The following is an 18457-nucleotide window of genomic DNA, read 5'->3' as shown; positions in this document are numbered from 1 at the left end:
AGCAGCTGTCAGTAGTGGAGGCAGCTTTCTTTTCACTGTTCCTTGTTCTTTCCTTTCCTTCTATCTAAAACTGCAAACTGGGCAAGGCTGCTTGCTTATCTTGTCACCAGATTTGGAGGTTTGATGGAGACCTGGCAAATTTAGCAGAATGTGTAATCTCTTTCTGTAGACTTCAAAGAACTTTTGGGGGACAGTTGAAATAGAGTTCTGCCCAATAAGAGGAAGAGATTTGATAACTTCTTTACATCAATGCCCCTTTCTGCTCAAGCATTCTATAATTCTTTCCACAGCATGAGAATCGCCTAAATTTTCCTGAAATTCCCTAAATTGTCCAGCAGGAAAGAACATACCAGTGCTCCTTCTGGACCAAACATCTCCAGGAAACTTCCAATGAATTCTCGGGATTTCTCTTCCCATTTCTGGATGAGGTCAATGCTTTTTTCCTCTACCTTCTGCACGAATTCCTTTGACTTTTCCTCCACATCTTTCACTTTCTTCTTTACTTTGTCAACCCGCTCCTGCAAGTGGTATTTCTTCTCCTAGGTAAAGAAATAACTGTTTTCAGAAATAATACTCACTCTGAACTTCCAAACCAAAAGGGAAGGAAAAAACATGGTGTGGCACTCTATTGACACTTTTCAGTCTTTAGAATTTCACTTTGCTTTAAACTATCCCACATTTCTAATATAATATTAGATAAGCTAAGCTCTGGATGGTTGTCTTATACAAAAGTATGATAAATTCTAACACTGTGGAAGCCTGGGACTAAATTGAATATATAGAGTAAGCCTAGTAACAGACTGGCATGGAGTTAAGTAAAGTCAAATTTTTTAAGACAAAACATAAACTTGGAACACAAACATAAACAGCCAAGAATAAGCCTACTATAATAGGGTGAAAATGGAATTAGCGGAACATTTACTTAATTTATTGTACTGCATTTTTTTCTCTCCATCACTGGTTTATTTTATGATTTTAGAATAGTTGTGTTATTTTTTAGTATTTGCAGGTCTGCTCATTCACAAAATTAAGACGATACTCTTTGATCCTGCAAGCTTTCCTAAAGGTAAGGGAAAATAGTATGAACCCTCTGGGTTAGGGGAGTCTTCGGCCCAATGAAAAGTATTCCCATAATTTCCAGATCATAAAGGGAAAAGGGAATATGTTTAGAATTTTAAAAACACTTAGGGAAAAAAAACACCTGAAAATAAAGATTCTGTATTTGGTGGCTAATAACAGCTAGGGTTTATCTGCATAGATACATCATGTTTAGATGAAACCACCGCACCTATTCATAATTTACAGAGCTAGGTGAACAGGTAAGGGAGTCTGGTTAACTACTTGTGTAGAAGATATAGTTAGCAGCTTTCTTTATTTTTCTTTCTCCTTCTTTTTAAAACAACTTTATTGAGGTATCATTTATATACAAAATGTGTAGCAGTTTGTTTCTAAAAGGCAATAAATGTTGCTTTCATAAACCAAATTTTAAAATGCAGGTCCATGTGCCCTGAGAAACTGCATGCAAATTGTGTGGCACTATTCCACACAGCTTTCACCAGATTTTACAAAAGACAATACAATAAAAAAAAAAAAGATTAAGAACCACTGCTTTAAATGTGCTTGATATAAATACTATACTATGTAAGTTACACATTCTTATTTGATGGTGGTGTGTCCTTACATCATTACATTGCTATTAGACCATAAAGACATAAAATGCCTCTGTTTTATTCTCTTTGTAAAGAGCTTGGCCTGGTGTTATTTGCAAAGAGGCATTCATTGAGCTTTTGGGGGGGATCATTACAGCAGACTGAAAAGCAAGTTCAACTCAGATGAAGTGGGAGGCACATGTGTCTTAACAGGCCAGGAAACTGGGATGGGGTTGGAACTCACGTTGATAAAGCTGACATTAAGCTCCTTTGCTGTGTAGCCCCTCTGTAGGTTCCGTCTGGCATACACATCATAGTCCCGGACAATTCGGGTGATGATGTCTGATGTGGAGATACCTTCCGTCCTCTGTGTCGGAGCAAACATGCCTAACCCAAGAGCACATACGAACACTGTGACATTCTGGTTAGCTCAGGCAGGAGGACTACATGGGACCTGGGAGCAGCACTTCTTTCCTTTCCTCAAAAAGCAAAATCTCTATTACTAAGTGAAGTCTAGAGACACTAATGTATAAAAGAAGGACTGAACCAAAGGCTAGAGCCTAAGAAATTAAGAGAAATATGAGGCTGAGGAAGGGGTTTCTGAAATTAAAAGAGATATCAAAAGCAGGTGTTTAGACTGAGATTTGATGGATGTCAGTACTATCCTCACCTTACCCTGTTATCCACCGTGTGACCTGAAAGTGGACGAATTTCTTATGTATCAGTTCTTCTGTGTAAAGCAGTGATGTGGTGGGATCTCCATCACTGCTTCTGAGATTCCATAAAGTGAGAATGCACATCAACTTACTCACCTGCTTCCTTGATGTGCTTATAAACATCATCACTCCCGGCAGATGAATAAGGGATGTCATCATGGGCTACAAAATCAATCTGAAAAAAAGGGCACATCATTTAAAACCCAGGATAGTTGCCATTCAGAAGGAACCAGTAAATAACTCTCAGGCCCAGAAAAAGGACAACAAGGAAAGGTCAGACGACCAATGACTTTTTCTTTTTATCTCTCTTTGGTTTGCTCATAAATTCCACAAGTCATTCACAAGTCCCCCAGTCTAATTAGTCATGGGTCATAAATGTGAAGTCAGCCAGTTTCTTTTTGTAGCTATTTCTCCTGGTCTAATGGGAGTGCTACCCTCACCCTGTATACCAGTCACCATGCTGTGGAAAACAGGGCTGGAGGATTTGCTGGTGTGCTAGTTAGTGAGTGCAGCTAACAAGGGAAGAGGAAAGGAAATTTCACCTTCCTCCTGGGTCTATCGAGACTGGTTCAATAAAAGTTCCCAGAAGTATGAGAAAGAGGTCACTTCTTTGTTAACTGGGTTCTCTCTCATTCCATAAGATGAGTGGGAATATAAAATTAGCACCCAAGAGCCCTTTCACTAGAGTAGATACTAGTACATCTGTACTCCTAAGAAATGTAGAACCTGAAGCCAAAAAAGACCTTTAGGTCTTAGGTACTATTTTACTACTATCAATACCTCTTGCAGCAATAGGAAGAAAGCAATGGTCCTGGGATCAATAATCTTTCTGAGACATGCTAACCCTCACTTATTTACTCCTTTGTGAATAGGCCATATGCCCTTTGCTAATGTAACCGCTAACACCACCATACCAAACTCCCAGAAGTCACTGTAGTGTGAAGCATGATCAGAACTGTGTCTGAGACTCATAGGCAGCAAACTGAGAATAGGAACCCTGGGCAAGCCAAACTTGCAATTGAGGATATACTCCTAACAAGGATAAAAGAGAAGTTACAAGTTCCTCTGACCTCTTCTGCCTGGGCCTGCCTGGCTGGGTTGCTGAGAATAATCTTATCACCTTTGGTACTACTGGCTGCTAAGTGTTGATGCAGAAGAGCTAGAGAACCGTAAATGGTCTGTCCTCATCCTAAATAGTTATAACAAATACCCCTTAGCTTCAGGCCTTCCTAAGCATTGCTTTTGAAGCTCTTTGGCTACCTTTGTTCTTTCCTACCTCATTGAACTATTCACCTTCAACACTCCACACACCCCTGTACAGAAATACAATATACTTTCTGGTTCCTAAAGCTTAAAGACCTCCAACCTGACCTAATAAATGCTTCTCTTACACATTTTTTGTAGGGAACTTGTTGCTTTAACATTGGAGAATTAAAAGGAAGTAGGACTGATGGACAGTGACTGCAGTGGGGTATGGAGCAGGACTCAAAAATATGGGTGAATGTAGTAACCACATTGTTTTTCATGTGAAACCTTCATAAAAGAAGGTGTATATCAATAATACCTTAATAAAACAAAAACTCAACAACTTACTTTAAAACTTCAAAAAAAAAAAAAGGAAGTAGGGTTTTATAAGACTCACTCACTGATAAAAGTGAGAAATCTCCCTGGTTTCTGATCCCACACAACTTCTGGCTAAAATCAAAGCCCTAAAATGAAATCTAAGTCAACACAAGAGAAATCTATGTTTACTGGTCTTATTTCTGGAATGTGAGCTCCTTGAGAGCATGGCTGGGGCTGTGTATTTCTAAAGCAACTGGTATGCTATAAGGATGGACACATCACAGTGCAGGAGGAAAATCACATAACTGAAGAGTTCCATTTCTTCCTGCCACAGCATGCTGAGGACTGGGTTGTTTGATATCTCTGGCCCTCTTCTCATATGTAAAGTAGAAGTAATAACCCCCCAGTGGCATTGCTAGGGAAGCAAATGAAATGCAATGGGTGTAAAAGTGTTTGTAAACCATCAAAGCCCCCCAGGTGTCAGGGATGACTGCTGTTTGTTAGGAATATCACTATCATCACTGCTGTGTGATATCTACATGAAGGCAGAAGTGAAGTAATGCTAGTGGAGAACAAGTCCAGTACCAGAAGCCTTGAGAGTTGAGGGAACTCCAAGCGGGGAATGGGGACAGACTCCTACCCGGTGCTCAGCCAGAAACTCCGGTGTCAGGGTCCAGGGGGCGTTCCTCACCACTTCGTCCACATAGCGGCAGTGCTGTACTGCATCATAGCGCTCGTTTTCATTCATCACCGTGAAGCCTTTGAAGTTGTGCGTCAGCTCATCACTGCAAACTGAGTTCACCACATCGTACAGGTGTGAGGCAGACGCCCCTTGGCTTAACCACTCGTCAGTCACCAACCTCTCCCATTTCCTACTACTGTAACCAAACTCCCCACCTGCAGAAGCTTCTGGTTGCAGCTTAGTCTGGGTTTCCTAATCCCAATTCCAGTACACCTTCAGGAGCAACACTCACTAAATATATTCACACTTTGGAGCAGAGGGGATACAACAGGGAACTAAGATCTTTGTCTCTGAACTAAAGCTGCTGTGCATTTCTGTATCAATTAAGGTTTTTAAAAATGTTTTTCTATTATATTTTTAAAACACTTGACAGGACCACATAACATTTGCTTACCGGACCTTTGCATTTCAGTTGATTCAAATGATAAACTGAAATCTAGAGTAAATGCTATTCTTAATTAGGCAGTAGGGGTCATTGTTGTTCCCAAGATGACAGAAACTCAGCTAAAACAGTAACATAAACAATGGACATCTCAGGTCAATGAGCTTGGAGCTTCTCTCTCCAGGTTTATATACTTCATGTGTTATACGTTTCATGTACTTCATATATGTCATGTGTTAGAGCACTGTACTATATTTCTCACTTAAAAACCAAAACAAAGCAAAACAGAAGGAACAAAATGGCAGTGGACTCATAGACAATGAGAAAGGTCTAGTGGTTACCAAGGGGGAAGGGGACAAAGGGGCACAATTAATTCGCTATCACAACATAACATAAATTGGTCATAAGGACGGTAGTACAGCATGGAGAATATAACCAATCGTTCTGTAACATCTTACTACATTGACAGAGAGTGACCACACTAGAGGGGGTGAGCATTGATAAGACTGTTATCAATGATACTTAAAAAAAAAAAAAAAAAAAAAGAGCCAATATACTCAGATTATAAAGACAGAAGAAAACGTTGTATTTTTTCCTGGACAGTACCTAAAGTTATCAGATGTTTTCTTACCTCCCACAATGAGGTATGTATTAGGGAAAAGGTTCTTTGCTTGCATCAGAGCCCGGGCATGTCCACAGTGAAATAAGTCAAATATGCCATCTGCATAAACTCTCACAGGCCGTTCGTCTAAATCCAAAGGAAAGAATTTATCACAGAAAAATATTGATTTAATTGATTCAGTACCACATATTTGACAAGTGGAAGTGGCACTGTGTAACTATTCCATCACTGCATATGCCTCTTAAGGTGTTCTCTGGATATCCACCCTAGTTTGGGTGTGAGTAGGGGTTGTGAGGAGTAACATCATTGACTTCCTGGGCTACAGAGACCCTCTTGACATCAGATACACTAAGTTTTTTTGCTAGCCTCATTATAACAAACTGCTCAGGAAATTGGATTTTATGATTGCTTTTTTCTTAAAGTTACTGTAGAAGTGGAAAGGAAGAGCTATATCTCTTTAACTTAAAAAAATCCTCACTGTCAGCCAATGTTTAAACGTTAGTTATGTTTAAATAGTATAAGTTCAGCCCTACTGTGACTGCTTGCTCTCTTGTTTTCAAGCTGGTAACGACTAAAGCTTTCCTTCAAAAATAAACCTCCCTACTGTTGCTCAGAAAGTAAGGAGTAATCCATAGGGGTGACATTTAGAAAGAGGGAAGGTAAGTGCCAGTCATCAGTTCATGGCTGCTCAGTTCCACATTCACCCTCACTACCCGCACTGTGATAACAGCAGGATTTCCTTCAAGCATTTCTCCTGCTAGTGAGCACAATGCTGCACTTTCTCAGTAGAGGGTGGTACACTAAGTGTTTGAAAAATCAAATATAAGTATTTTAGGACTTTTTTTAGAGCTTTTTCTCTTCTCCTCTCCACTCATGAGAATGATAGAGAATTGTTGTTCATTTGTTTTTAGTGGCAGTGGATCCTATGAAAGAAATGATCTTTTGGGGAACAGGTCTAATTCCAAAGCCAAATAAACATACTGAGAATGAAATCGATATAATGGTTCATCGTGCTTCAGATGATAAATCTAATGAGTTCTAGTAACATATTCCCATTATGTGAATATAGGAAGAGCTATTTTACTATATGACCAGCAGAAAATAACAGCAGGACAGCTACATTATTCTGGAAAAGAAGGGTCAGATCCTCATCAGATACACCATACTAAAGGTGGGGGGAGCGGGTAACATACATCTCTCTCTTGAAGACAGGAATCAAGGCAGAAGCAGCTAGTTTTCAGGAGGTTTATGGACTTTTCTTTCCAGATAGCTTTATCCACAAAAAGTAGCTTTTAAACTGAGCAGTCATAACATTGCTGATAGAAATCTAAACTGGCACAACTTGCAAGAAGGGTAATTAGGCAGTATCTATCAAAGGACTCACGACAAATGCTTTATACCCTTTGGCCCAGCTGTTCCAGGTCTAGGAAATTACCTCACAGATATATTTGTAAATATATATGTTACACATTACAGCACTGTTTATAATAGTGAAAGTTTAGAAACGATCTAAATTTCAATGGAAGACTGAATATAGCATGATACACCCACTAAAAGGGTGGGAGGATATGTACATTATTTGCTTAGAGAGCCCCAAGAAATTGGTGATACTGGTTGCCTGTAAGAGGGATACTGGATGGTGTGAGACAGTGGTGAGAGGAAGACATTCCACTCTATACCTTTTTGCATTTATGTACAACACATGGGAATGTGTTAATTTTATAATACAAGAAATCAAAATTTTAAATAAAATAAATACACCAATACAATGAAAAAAATATGAAGGGTTTAAGAGTCAGAAAGGTTATAGCTCAGGCTTGCCAACCAGCCTCCTTTCTTTGTAATCTTAACCTCTTTAGCCTCAGTTTCCTCATCTTTAAAACCAAGTCAACCAAAACAAAGTCTGAGGAGTATAATCTCTCTTCCACAGCCTTGACATTGTGACCATGAAGTAACTAGCATACTTCCATCTTTCCTAAAAAAGTCCAGAGTGGCTATGATTCCACCTTATTTGATCCTAAAAGACAACAGATAGAATACAAAAATTAAGAATATTTTGTCATTGTTTCTTTGCCATTAGTGTACAGCAAGGGCAAAGTGAGATGGGGAAATTTAGCTCAGCAAACATATTTCCTGTATGGTAGCAAGAGCATAGAATGCTGTTGATTGAGTTTGCCAGAATTAATCCTCCCCTATTAGGCCAAGTCACCACTGAACCCTTTCTCCAGCCAACCCCAGATGTGCCTCCCGCCCTCTTCAGTGTTTCCTCAGCCTCCCAACCTTTCAGCTCCCTGACTTAACCCCCAGTCTTTGGTTATATACTCAGGCTGCTATGTAACCAAATGGCCAGAGGGGACCACTGTTGAACTAGAAAATCTGGGGAGAAAGCACAAGTCATTGATTCTTTTACTAAGTGGTTATTGGCTAGGATACCCATTCCCTCTGATTTACATCTGTTGTCTCAACGTATGATTAAGAGCACCTGCTCCTTCATTTTCAAAATGGTCCTGATTTGGATTATAAATTACAGCTCTTGCACTATTGCTGGCTAAGTAACTAGGTGTTCTCCTTGAGGTAGAACAGAACTGGGCTTCAGTTTATTGTCTTTTGATATGTTCTCTCAAATACATATCACTGGAACATTTTGTCCCTAACACATTTCCACTGCCCTTCACACTCTGCCTTTTTCTTCCTTTCTCCAGGAGAGCATATTGGTGATTTTTTTTCATCTTCCAAAACAGATGATCTCTCTCAAGTCATATTTGTTTTTTTCTTTGGATAGCAAGTTTCTCTTAGATCATGAAACTTTTCCCTCTTTTACACCTTAACCTCCTTAGTGAAAACCTGGGGGCAGTGGGAGGGATGGGACCTTGTAACAGTTATTGGTTTAAAATTCACTATGGCATGTGTAGATTCTTTATTGATTTATTCCATGTTGGGCACTGGCATGAATATAGTCAGTTACTTGGTTATTTAACATAAAATTGAACAGAGTTAATTAAATATAGGAGAAAAACCAGAAGTCAAATTAGACTGGCAAACTTTGTTAACTTGTGACTATTTGTTCCACCTAAAATGCAATCAGTTTGCCAAAGGATTTTATTGTTTATAACTAGTGTCTACAAAGAGCAGCACTACTCAGGGGTGAAAAGAACATAAAGACAGAAAATCTAGATTTGAGCTTCAATTCTATCATAAACTATTTGTTTTACTGTAGGGGTGCTTTCACTTCTTCATTTCTAGGAACCTTGACTTCTTTGTGTATATAATCAAGAGACTGTAAACTAGGTAGTATCAAAAATGACTTGTAAAATTCTATTACCCCCAAATTTTTAAAAATTAGATTAGTGTTTAATAGTTATAAACTTCAACACTGAGGAATAATACGCTTATACATACATACATACATACATTTTATGTACCACAGATGGTATGTGGATAGGTTAGCAACAAGCTGGGTAATATAAGCCGCGTGATCAGATCTGAGTGTGTGCCATTAGAGTACGTGAAAAGTTCTTGCCCTCAACAGCCTCTACATCTGAATATGACCCTTGATCTGTAAGGTGGCACCTTGAAGTCTGACCTACCACCAGTACACCTATTACATATTGCCTGTTTCCCCTTGTCATTTTACCTTGCCTCACCTCCTCAAGTAAAAGGGAGCCAAACCCAGGTAAGTCACAGCATGAGTGAGAGGGGCTATGATCAACATTAGCTATATCTAAGCCCTTTTGCAAAAGAAAAGCATTCTCTGGAGTTTTGAGGACCCCAAACCATGCCCCATATAGCCGAGGGGTATAGGGATCCCTAGCCTCACACTGGCCAGCATTCATTTCTATTTGTATTTTGCTACTCCTCAGTTACAACAGAAAGCAACCATACTAACACAATTTAGAAGTAACCACAAATATCTTCTATATACTGGTAATGTACAGATGTGTGGCTATAATTGCCTCTTGTTCCCTAGTATTTGTCTGAATTTGAGTCCTATATTTAGAAAGAACACTTACCATAGTATTTGACAGAACTTAAAAAGGATTGTAAAACAAAGAATTGGAGAGTTTACAAGGTACTAAGGGCACCGCCTATAGGACTTTGTATTCATAACAACTCTCATGGAAGTTTCTATTTATGATGATCCCTAAACCCAATTACCCAGAGTATCTAGAATACATATTGACAATTATGTGGTCAAAAATTGCTAATTACTAATATCAGCTGGGCATACAAATAGAGTATGGGCTTTGAAAATAGTAAAGCCAAATTTTTTTTAAAAACCTGGAAAATTATTATATCAGTAAGTGGTGAGTATCTTCCTACTTAGGGTATTTTTGTCCTCCATCAATCAGCATCATAGCTAGAGTACTGAGTGACAGGAAGGAAGATTTGGGAGACAATTCTGAAGGGTATTAAAAATGTGATAGCCACACATTTTACTTGGACCTTCATAAAAATAGACAGATTATAACCTAGCTCAGGCTAATATCTTATCCTCTCTGCTCTGCTATATCTCATAGCTATGACAACATCCTGGGTAACAAGTGTATAACAAGAAGAAGTAATAAGAAAATAATAAGTTAGGAAATTTTGTGGAGTCAATTATCCTCCCAAATGGAACAACAAGGGAGATGGGAGGAGCCCTTCCCCTGACTAGCCTTTACAGGTAAATTGAGGGAAGAATGGCGAGAGTAGGTGTATATTTGATAAATACAATTGAATGCTAAAAACAACAGTAAAACAAAATAATTGAGCATTTACTTACAAGGAGTTCCTCTGCTGGCTTCTTCCATAGTTACCCTGACATAGGGCTTACTAAAGTCCACTTCAATTTCATCAGAAAAAGGAGCTGGCTGCTGTAAGCCCTTAACAAGAGGAAAGTGAAGGAAAAAGGTAACTTCAATGGCGCAAACTAAAATATTCAAAATATGTCAGCTTTAAAGAACTATCAGTTATTCAATATGCCATGACTAAAATTCCTCCTAAAATTTCATAACATAAAAAGGACAGAATATTTAAAAAATGACAAGTGGAAATTGTAACCTATTACTAAATGGGTAAATTGCTGGTGACTTCATGAACAAGGTGGCTGGGAATCTAAGCAGAATCCCAACTAACTGGGTCCAGAATAATGGCTCCTCTGTCCCATGGCAGAGCAGCTAACCCTGTTTATGTGGCAAAATTGCCAAGATTCATAAGTGGATTTTCATACCACTTCAACTAGGAGGCTGGAGAGGCAAACATATGTGTGCTTTATTAAGTATGATTATCTCTGTATAATGCTTTTACTGTAAATATGTTCTAATGCTCATAACAGCCCTATCAAGCAAGAAGTGGAAAATGAGGTTCAGAGAAGTTATATGAATTGTCTATAATTACTCAGAAGCAAAACTGAAATAAGAATGCATGTGTGCTCGTCTTCTATCCGTGAAATACTTACTTAATGGTTTTTGTTAAATTTATTCCTTAGTGTTTCATTCTATTTGTTGCTATTGTGAATGGACCTGTTTTCTTTATTTTATTTTGGATTATTCCTTGCCAGTATATTGAAATGCAATTGATTCGTAGATGTCTACTTCTGGAATTTCAGTTTGATTTTATACATTGATCTTATGTCCTCTAACTTTACTAAATTCAATTATTAGTTCTACCAGAATGTTTGATAGACTGGTAGATTCCTCAACCTTTTCTACATATGAGATCATGTTGTCTATGAATTAAGACAGTTTACTCCTTTCCAATCTGGATGTCTTTAACTTCATTATCCCTTATTGCACTAGCTGGAAGCTCTAGAACAATGGTGAATAGCAGTGGCAAGGCCAAATGTCCTTGCTTTGTTCGCAATCTTAGTGGGGAAGCATATAATCTTTTACCATTAACTATTATGTTAGCTGTAGGTTTTTAATAGATGCCCTCTATCAGGCTGAATATTCTCCCTTCTTTTTGTAGTTTGTTGAGTTTTTATAATGAATGGGTGTTGGATTTTGTCACATGATTTTTCTGCATTTATAAAACAATTACATTTTGGTTTTGTCTTTTATTTTATTAACTATGGTGTGTTAGATTAATTGGTTTTAGGACATTAAACCAAACTTGCATCCTGAGGGAAATCCCTCTTGGTCATGTTGTATAAATCATTTTATACATTCCTGGATTGAATTTGTCAAGGATTTTTGCTTTTAAGTTTGTGAGGGATTTTGAACTATAGTTTTCTTTTCTTGTGCTGTTTACGCCTGGCTTTGATATCTAGCCTCATAAAATGGGTTAGGAAGTGTTTCTTCTCCTCTATTTTCTTAAAATGTTGTATAGCATTGGTATTAATTCTTCCTTAAAGTATTTGCTAGAATTCACCAATGAAGCCATCTGAGCCTGAACTTGTCTTTGCAGAAGATTTTTTAAAACTAATTCAATTTTTTTACTTGGGATAGGTCTATTGGGATTTTCTATTTCATATTGGGTTAGTTTTAGTAATTTGTCTCTTTCTGGGAAATTGTTTGGAGTGAAGTTTTTCAAAATGTTCCCTTAAAATATTTTAAATTTATTTTGGCTGTAGTAATGTTCACTTAGAATTTTACATTCTAAACAGATCACATCATGATTGGGCTGCGACCAGAAACTGGGAAGACATTATTTTATAATCAGATAATGTAGATTTTTAACATTAGGTTTTTAAATGAAAACACTTACTTTTTAAAAAATACCTTATATAAAGTTAAGCTTAGTTTAAGATATGCTAAAGCTATAGATAAGCAAAAATATTCACTTTTAGGATGTGTGTGTGTGTTGTCCTTTTTTAGAACATTATTTTATAGAGAAGACTAGACCTAGGACCCAAATATACAATTTTCTGAAGTTATTAGACATTTCCCTACAGATTAAAGAAAACTTGTCCTCTAGAAGTTAGTACTCAAAGAGTTGCTTATCGGTAATTTGTGTTTTTAAAAGTACATGTTATTCACAAAATAATATATCTTTTATGATTCCATCTACATGAAGGTCAAAAACAGGCAAAGTCAATCTGTGGTGAAGTGAATAGAAGCCAGAGGACAAGGAGGAAAGCTGCAGAGAGAGGACACTGACAGCAGGGGCATGAGGGAGTCCTCTCCAAGTACTGGTGATTACATGGATGCATACATATGCAAACATGTGTTGAGCTGCATACTTAAGTCTTCTGCATTCTACTGTATGTAAGTTATACCTCATGAAACAAATGCCATTTGACCATAAAGTACTCACACATACTACAATGTGGATGAACCCTGAAAACATGCTAAGTGAAAGAAGCTAATCTCAAAAGACTACTTACTGTCTGATCTATTTATATGTAATGTTCAGAATAGGAAAATTTATAGACAGAAACTAGACTAGTAGTTATGTTGGGTTAGGAGGGTTGGGGAAAAAATGGGGAGTGACTGCTAATGGCTACAGGGTTTCTCTTTGGGACGGTGAAAATGTCCTAAAATGGGTTATGATGACGGTTGCACAAGTCTGTGAATATTCTAAAACCACTGAATTGTAAATGGATATGTGTCATTTGAATGTCCAAATGTCACTTTAAATGGATATATGAATTATAATGGTATCTGAGTTATATCTCAATAAAATCATTTATATACATATTTTATATTCATAAAATATTTTAAAAATATGAAACACATAGAAAAAATTATACTTAGTAACAATAGTACATGTAGATAAAAGACCAGCTTTACTGTCTGGTCTTAGAGTTATTATCAATGGTGTGCTGGAGTTGGTTGTTAAATATTCAGGAATTTTGTGGCCTGGTTATTAGATCATTGGTAGCTTGAAATCAGCCACGACATCAGCAAATACTATATATCAGAGTTTTTCCCCCCCTCAGTGAGCCAGTTTACCAGGACACCACTGGTTATTTTGCATAGTCAGAAAAATATCAGTTCAGAGGTTATTATGGGAAGAAAATATGGACTTAAGGATTTTTCCATTTAATGTTGCAGCAGGAATACAGTGACAGATTTTGTAAAGGAAGTACAGGTAAGACATGAAAAAGAAAAAAATATTGTCACTTGAGAAAGAGGAGTTTACAACTGAGTTTTTGAAGAAAATAAGATTGTGGTACCATTAGCAGGAATAGAGAAGTTTTTTAAAACAAGGAATTGAAATAGAAGAAAATGAGATCTGAGAAAAGCCTTCAAATCTGGACATTCAAATGACTATTAGAGACCTTCTGGAATATATTAGTAAAAGTTAGAACAACAGTGCCTGTAAGAAAATTGGAAGACAAGGAAACAGATTAGTGATAATGTCTCATTAGAGATGTGTGGCTATAAAAGGGAGTGAGAAAAACAGAAAGGTACTTAGAGGGAACAGAGGGATCAAGTGGCAGTTTTTTAAAAAAGTTGAGGCGATATGAACATATCTAAGACGGAGGAAAAGGAGCCAAAGAGAAGGAAAGTACTGAAAAAGGGAAGAACAGATAACTAAGGAGGGAACAGTCCAGAAGAATGTCAGGGAATGGCCTCAAAGGAGAGCAGGCAGAAGGTAGTAGCCCTAAAATAAGTAGGATCACATTTTTCTAAAAGCAGAAGAAAGGAAAAGTAGTAAAAGGGCAATGTTAGGTGTAAAGGAAGGAAGAAGTACGAACTTACATCTGATGCCCTCACTTTTCTCAGTTTAGCGGTGTTACCTATGAAGAACAGGAGGTTGGAATGACACTGAAAGCTTGAGGGAAGTAGAAAATATTTCGGATAGCTGTTGTGGGAAATGTACTAGACCATTAGCAAATAACTAACAGAACTACTGAGTACTATATTCAGCCCAGATCAAGCTAGAAACTTTTATCTTTAGAAGGCCAAGTTAATAGGTCCAGGCAGGGAATCAAAGATTTAACAGAAACTATGAAAGATTCAGGGTTAGGGCCTGGTGAATGGAAGGGAGGCAGAAGAGGGAAGTGAAGAGTTAAGGGGACAAAGGAATCTAGAAATTTCTCCAAATAAGATATACTAATGGGCAAAAAGCATATGAAAAGATGCTCAACAATATTAATATCAAAACCATGATGAGATACCATTTCACACCACTAGGATGGCTATAAGCAAAAAGGCCATAACAGTGATGGCAAGGATGTGGAGAAGCAGGCATTTTATACACTGCTGCTGTGGATGTAAACTGGTACACTGCTTTGGAAAACAGTTCTTCAAGATGTTAAACACAGAATACCATATGAACCACCTTGTTAGTCATGGGGGCACTGCAAATTACATGACAGTGTAAGAGTTCTTCACACGAATGAGAGTAGCTAAAATTGAGGGTAACAATAAAAGCTAAAATAAGAGAAAAATGACAATACCAAGTATTACAGAAGTTACACTACTAGGTATATAATCAAGAGAATGAAAAATTATTTTTTAAAAAAGTGTTCATGAATAATGTCCATACCAGAGCATTATTCATAATAGCCAAAAACAACCCAAATGTCTACCAAATGATGAACAGATAAACAAAATTATATGCCCATGTGAAATATTTCGAATATAAGAAGGAATGAAGTATTGATACATGCTACTGCCTGGACAGACCTTGAAAACATGCTAAATAAAAGACGCCAAACATAAAAGGTCACATATTGCATGATCCCATTTATAAGAAATGTCCAGAACAGGCAAATCCCTGGAGACAGAAAGCAGACTAGCAGCTGCCAGGGAGTAGAGGAAGAGGGTAATGTGGTATGATTGCTAATGGATGCAGAGTTCCTTTTGCAGTGATGAAAATGTTCTGGAATTAGATTGTGGTGACAGTTGCACAACATTGTAAATATACTAAAAATCAGTGAACTTTACACTTTAAAATGGTGAATTTTATGTTATGAGAATTTTATCTTAATTTGAAAAGATACATTAAGTTTCCTATCTTTCATAACTCTGTTTCTTCAGTCTTCCTTGCATACTGTGTATATTCCAAGGTAGAAGGCAAATGCAGCTGTCCCTTCTGGCTAGGGTTTATACTGAATCAATTCTTCCTAGTTATAGAGAATGAAACCCAAGGTTCTTCAGCTACAACAGATCAGCAAAATCTTTATCTAAGGTTGCCTCCAGTTAGATTAAGTAGTATTTTTTCAAATGCTCTCTTATTTTCTTCTCAATTAGGGAGCAGTGTCTCTAGGAGCTGAGGTTTATAAAAGTAGGACTAAGTATTTCTACCTGTAGCATACCTCCTTCATTTTAACATCAAGGGAATCCCACAGCATAATACTGCTTTCAAGTCTTTTGACTATCTGGTAGTGGTGTATAAATGAAAAGGCATGGGTTTAGGACTTGAAGAAACTTAGATCTAAATCCCAGCTCTCTTATTTAACAGTTGTAAAATCATAGCAAGCTTCTAAAGCTTTCATTTCATCTTCTATAACATGAAAGATAATAACATCTGCCCTACAAGGTTACTATGAAGATTAAATAAAGTAACATATATGAAGTAACCAGGACATTATTTCATACATAGTAGGCACTCAACAAATTCAGTTCATCAACAACATTAGCCTCATTTTCTCTTCCATTCTGTGGAACACAGGTTTCCTCATGCCAACAAAATGAACCAAATTGTATTAATATAAGAGGTGAGCTTCTAAATGCTATATAAAGTCTCTAAATCTATACAAATTATAATACCAAAAAATATAACTAATAATGATCTTCATCCCCCAAATTATAAATGACCTAAATGAAATACTACTTTCATAAAAACTTTTTTTCTGATTACATTCACATCATTAAGTCACTATTCTTCAAAGTTCTGGAGAAAGAGAAGAGATTTTGGTATCCTTATAATAGAGAAATGGAGATAATTCATATAATCTAAGACCAGAAATTAATATTGGCCTCCCAGTACTCTATTTCCAAGTATTCTTAATATTTTTCATCAAAAAGTTTCAGAATGCCACAGAGAAACATTTCACTTTTACCCAAACATTCTACACAAATGGTAACAGGTTCTCCTGAGATCCAAATTATTTCAGTAATGCCAGGGGAAAGGCTATACAGTCAAGAAGAAAACCATGTGGTGTGAGAAAGTAGGGAGAAGGAACAGGGCAGAAAGATTCCACCTACTGAGGATCTGTTAAAGAAAAGGAATTATTCTCCCTGACTCTTCCTGTCATTTCAATGCATCTAAACAATGAGCTTATCTACCCAACTACCACTTGGATGCCTACAGACCTTCTAAGCTGGGCTTGTACTAAATTAAACTTAGGACAGTCTTCCTTCTAAACCAGCTGTTCCTCCTGTATTTCTTAACTGAGTGTGAAGCGCTACATCTACACTAAGACTGAAACCAAGGAGTCATCTTTTTTTTTTCTCTGAAAGTTTAATTTTGCCATTAGCTTATGTTTTTTTTTAAATTTTTTATTAAGGTATGATTGATATACACTCTTATGAAGGTTTCACATGAAAAAACAATGTGGTTACTTTGTTATCAAGTCCCCACCCATACCCTAATGCAGTCACTGTCCATCAGTGCAGCAAGTTGCCAGAGATCCACTATGTCCCTCTCTGTGATACACTATTCTCCCCGTGATCCCCCACACCATGTGTACTAAACATAATACCCCTCAATCCCCTTCTCCCTCCCTCCCCACCCACCCTCCCACACCCCTCCCCTTTGGTAACCACTAGTTTGTTCTTGGAGTCTCTGAGTCTGCTACCATTTTGTTCCTTCACTTTTGCTTTATTGTTATACTCCAAAAATGAGGGAAATCATTTGGCATTTGTCTTTCTCCACCTGGCTTATTTCACGGAGCATAATGTCCTCCAGCTCCATCCATGTTGTTGCAAATGGTAGGATTTGTTTCTTTCTTATGGCTGAATAATATTCCATTGTGTATATGTACCACAGCTTCTTTATCCATTCATCTACTGATGGACACTTAGGTTGCTTCCATATCTTGGCTATTGTAAAAAGTGCTGCGATAAACATTGGGGTGCATATGTCTTTTTGAATCTGAGAAGTTGTATTCTTTGGGTATATTCCAAGGAGTGGGATTCCAGGGTCAAATGGTATTTCTATTTTTAGTTTTTTGAGGAACCTCCATATTGCTTTCCACAATGGTTGAACTAGCTTACATTCCAACCAGCAGTGTAGGAGGGTTCCTCTTTCCAAGGAGTCATCTTTAATACTTGTCATATCAGTATCCTGATAATTTCCAAAATTGTCTATTTGCCTCTTAAAAACTTAAAGTTTCTTCTAATCTGTGTATTTACTGTTTTGCCCTCATTAACTCCAACCTGGATCATTTGAACAATCTTACAACTAGTCCTTTGGCTTCTGTCTATTCCTACCCCACCCTTCCCAAAGCAAAAAGGACAACTGTCTAAATTGTAAATCTGGTTATACTACCTACAGAATAAAGTTCAAACTCAAACTTAGCACAGTATACAAGATCTGTGGTGATCAGGACCTTTTTTACCTTATCTATCATAGATTCTTATTCTGAATTTTAAACTCCATAACATTATGTACAGTTTGCTAACCACACTATTATTTCACACTTCTGAACTTGTACTCTTTCTCTTGTCCATTTCTTGAATTCCTATTTATCCTTCAAAGTTCAGCTGAGAAATAATCTCAGTGAAGCTTTTCCAAAACCACTGTCCCCCACCTCAGGTCAAATTATCTGGTGCTCCTCTAGATAGCCATTGTACCTCTAACTTCCTTCTATTTGGTCCTTTTTATTTTGTATTTTAATTATTTGTCTCTTTCCCCTATTTTAAGTTTCTTAAGGGCAAAGTCATCTTTTCATCTTTGCTGGTATCATAA

At 37.3% G+C, this 18457-nt stretch overlaps 1 protein-coding gene across 3 annotated transcripts in view; it reads right to left on the bottom strand.

Moving 5' to 3' along the window:
* PCYT1A (phosphate cytidylyltransferase 1A, choline) overlaps positions 1 to 18457 on the bottom strand; it is a 49027-nt gene that overhangs the window by 4541 nt on the left and 26029 nt on the right. For all 3 annotated transcript variants that reach the window (XM_037013080.2, XM_037013079.2, XM_037013082.2), the window contains exons 3-8: positions 10437 to 10536; positions 5684 to 5800; positions 4569 to 4720; positions 2462 to 2540; positions 1894 to 2036; positions 351 to 539 (exon numbers count right to left, since the gene is read on the bottom strand). In XM_037013080.2, coding sequence (XP_036868975.1) covers positions 351 to 539; positions 1894 to 2036; positions 2462 to 2540; positions 4569 to 4720; positions 5684 to 5800; positions 10437 to 10536 — 780 coding nt within the window. The remainder of the gene's footprint in view (positions 1 to 350; positions 540 to 1893; positions 2037 to 2461; positions 2541 to 4568; positions 4721 to 5683; positions 5801 to 10436; positions 10537 to 18457) is intronic.

The sequence above is a fragment of the Manis javanica genome, chromosome 3, assembly GCF_040802235.1.
Source record: "Manis javanica isolate MJ-LG chromosome 3, MJ_LKY, whole genome shotgun sequence".
In the NCBI taxonomy this organism is placed as follows: domain Eukaryota; kingdom Metazoa; phylum Chordata; class Mammalia; order Pholidota; family Manidae; genus Manis; species Manis javanica.
The sequence above is the reverse complement of the archived record's forward strand: the minus strand, read 5'-3'. Positions and strand labels throughout refer to the sequence as shown.